The sequence below is a fragment of the Penaeus vannamei genome, chromosome 11, assembly GCF_042767895.1.
Source record: "Penaeus vannamei isolate JL-2024 chromosome 11, ASM4276789v1, whole genome shotgun sequence".
Taxonomy (NCBI): domain Eukaryota; kingdom Metazoa; phylum Arthropoda; class Malacostraca; order Decapoda; family Penaeidae; genus Penaeus; species Penaeus vannamei.
The window spans coordinates 46,548,939-46,551,438 of NC_091559.1; the positions used below are offsets into that span (position 1 = coordinate 46,548,939).

The 2,500-nt window shown below is 39.1% G+C and overlaps 1 protein-coding gene across 1 annotated transcript in view; it reads right to left on the reverse strand.

The window, feature by feature from the left end:
- Positions 1–2,500, reverse strand: part of LOC113816982 (gamma-tubulin complex component 6) — an 87,121-nt gene that overhangs the window by 17,138 nt on the left and 67,483 nt on the right. Inside the window, exons 8-15 of the mRNA XM_070127539.1 lie at positions 2,494–2,500; positions 2,188–2,384; positions 1,928–2,075; positions 1,548–1,657; positions 1,326–1,436; positions 709–1,077; positions 254–476; positions 1–104 (exon numbers count right to left, since the gene is read on the reverse strand). The exon at positions 1–104 is cut by the window's left edge and continues 31 nt beyond it; the exon at positions 2,494–2,500 is cut by the window's right edge and continues 138 nt beyond it. Of these exons, the coding sequence (XP_069983640.1) occupies positions 1–104; positions 254–476; positions 709–1,077; positions 1,326–1,436; positions 1,548–1,657; positions 1,928–2,075; positions 2,188–2,384; positions 2,494–2,500 (1,269 nt within the window). The remainder of the gene's footprint in view (positions 105–253; positions 477–708; positions 1,078–1,325; positions 1,437–1,547; positions 1,658–1,927; positions 2,076–2,187; positions 2,385–2,493) is intronic.

The window sequence follows — 2,500 nt, forward strand, 5'->3', positions numbered from 1 at the left end:
GCAGCATAGTTCTCACACTGGCTCCTCATTGTTTCCATTTCCTTGCTTGAAATACATAATTGGAAGCTTGGATGCTTAACTCCACCTGCTGCTACTAGATGATGCTGTACAAGAAAAGACATGGGTGTAAATTCAGTGAAAACAAAATATAAATAAAATGGAAGTAAATACAAACTTAGATCAGTTTTTCATATAATCTTACTTCTGTTTTAAGCAAAACATAAAAGTCTTCATTCTCCATTCCCTAACGTACTTTAGGAGAGCAAAGCTTCAACAAGTTAAGGGCCTTTCCACATGTGTAAGCCTCTTGGAGGACCTCACGAAGGAATGGCGGCACGTCCGACAGATCACGCAAGGTGTACCCATGAGTCCAGTAACTCCTGTCCCGTTTGAGGAGCGACCTTCCATCAACATCTATCATGAATTCTAGCCCTGGATCTGAGCACAAGCCCTCGTACACCCATTCTTCTAAATACCTGAAGTGAATTAGAAAACACATAAATGGAGTGTGTGTTGCATCTAGTATATTCTGTTCCTTATACTTCTTTTTAACTTACAGGTACAAATAAGCTTATGGTAAGAATAATGTACAAAGATTTACAGCTTTTGTACTAGACTTTGTTTACTTCTTTGAACTTGTTTTCAGTTGAAAAAAAAGTTGCATATACAGATGAGCATAAAAACATTATGAAGACCTGGAAGAATTACCTGAAGAAGGGTACGCATGTAGCTTTTAAGATCGACACCAAGAGGAGAGAACACTCCCGATCCTTTGTCACCATTAAGCGACTATGCAGTTCCCCAATGAGAGAGAGACCCCTTGGTAGCTTCCCTGTGGAGATCTGAATCTGTGATACAGAGCTTGAGTCATGGCTCTTGAGAGATGTGTTTGCTGAACTTTCAGGTCCAGCACCTTTCCCATTGGTTCTAGTTCGCATGCTTGAATTCTGAATTATTTCTAATACCGGGGAGATGTGGCACAACTCGGCAACAAACTTGACTTTCTTGACTAGATTTTGAGCCTTTTGTTGAAGCTGCAAAAGGTGCTTCCCACCAACTAGTGACAGAACCATGCCCCTGAAATCCATATTAAAGGTTTGTTAGTGAAGTCACGTATGAAACTTTATAAACACTTTTATCCCTGCAATGAATACTCTACACTGGGATGTTTTACAAGAACAATAACAGGTTTCTGTGTATTATTCTATTTTTCACTAAAGAAAGACAAACACAAACATAACACAATCTACATATAAAAGTTGCTTATCCTACATGGGATTAAGGAGTTTTCAAATTTTATCAAAATGGGGAACTTGGGTGCTTACCTATACATCTGGAGGAAGTTTGAAACAGCAGTAGTGAAAGCACGGAACACTAAACCTTGGATGTGGACCTGGCGTGTGTACATGGCTGGAGGGGTGCACACAGCTTCAAGCCTTTTGGAAAACAAATATAATGTTAATTTTTATGACATACCTTTGATATGTGATAATAAAAGATTAAATTCTTTTATCAAAGAACATATGCGTCAATCCAAGAGAGTTTACCTCCGCACGAAGCTACCACATTCAGCAAATTGTACAAGTGATAGTCTGAGAGGTTCTGGTGTTATGCCTGGACAGCACAATCCCTCTCTGATGCCAAAGCTCTTTGTTTCCTGGATGCAGAAAATGAATATCAAATATATAGTAGCTCTTCCCATTAATTTTTTTTTCTGCTATTCTTTCTCTTGTGTATTAGTTCAGAATATGCTGAGAACTTCACAAAAATCTAAATAAAAAATCATGTTTATGTTCATGACCCTCTAATCTAAATTTTGAGCCACAGATACATACAGAAAAATTATATGCCTTCACATATATAAGTAGTCAGCTTGTCATTTACACAAACAGCATACACTGAAAAATGCAAAAAACATGAGCCCCACCTGATGCCATGGGAAATTCAAAGACGGCAAGCCAACCATAAGATGCAACAAATCTTGACACAGCTTCTCCTCAGAGCAAACTTGTAGACTTGGCACATAGTGAGCAGCACCAAAGCTCCCCCATAGCTGCTGGTATACTACCCAAACCCTGTAACCATAAGAGCATGTTTGATTATTTACTAAATATCTTATGAAATTTTCACTTGGCAGAATTTCATGTAGCTGAGATCCTACAGAAACACTTAAATTAATCTCCATACCTGTGAGATGTCTCAGTCCCAGTTTCCGTCAAAAATAACTTCTCCTTGGTAGTTGCTGGGTGCCCGAGGTTTTCCCAGGTTCTCCGGGAGGTTAAAGGAGGGCCTTCCAACACTGCCTCCCATATGTCACCCTTCTCCTCTTCTGGGCAGTGACGAGAACTTGCTCTTGACGAGGCATACCCCTCATCGCTGCCAACCTGTCATGAGCAGACATTTAACTTTGTGTTATAGAAAATATGTGAATAATTAGTCATATATCAGTAAGTATTTATCAGCTTTAAGGACTTTACATTGAAAAATACTTACTGCACTA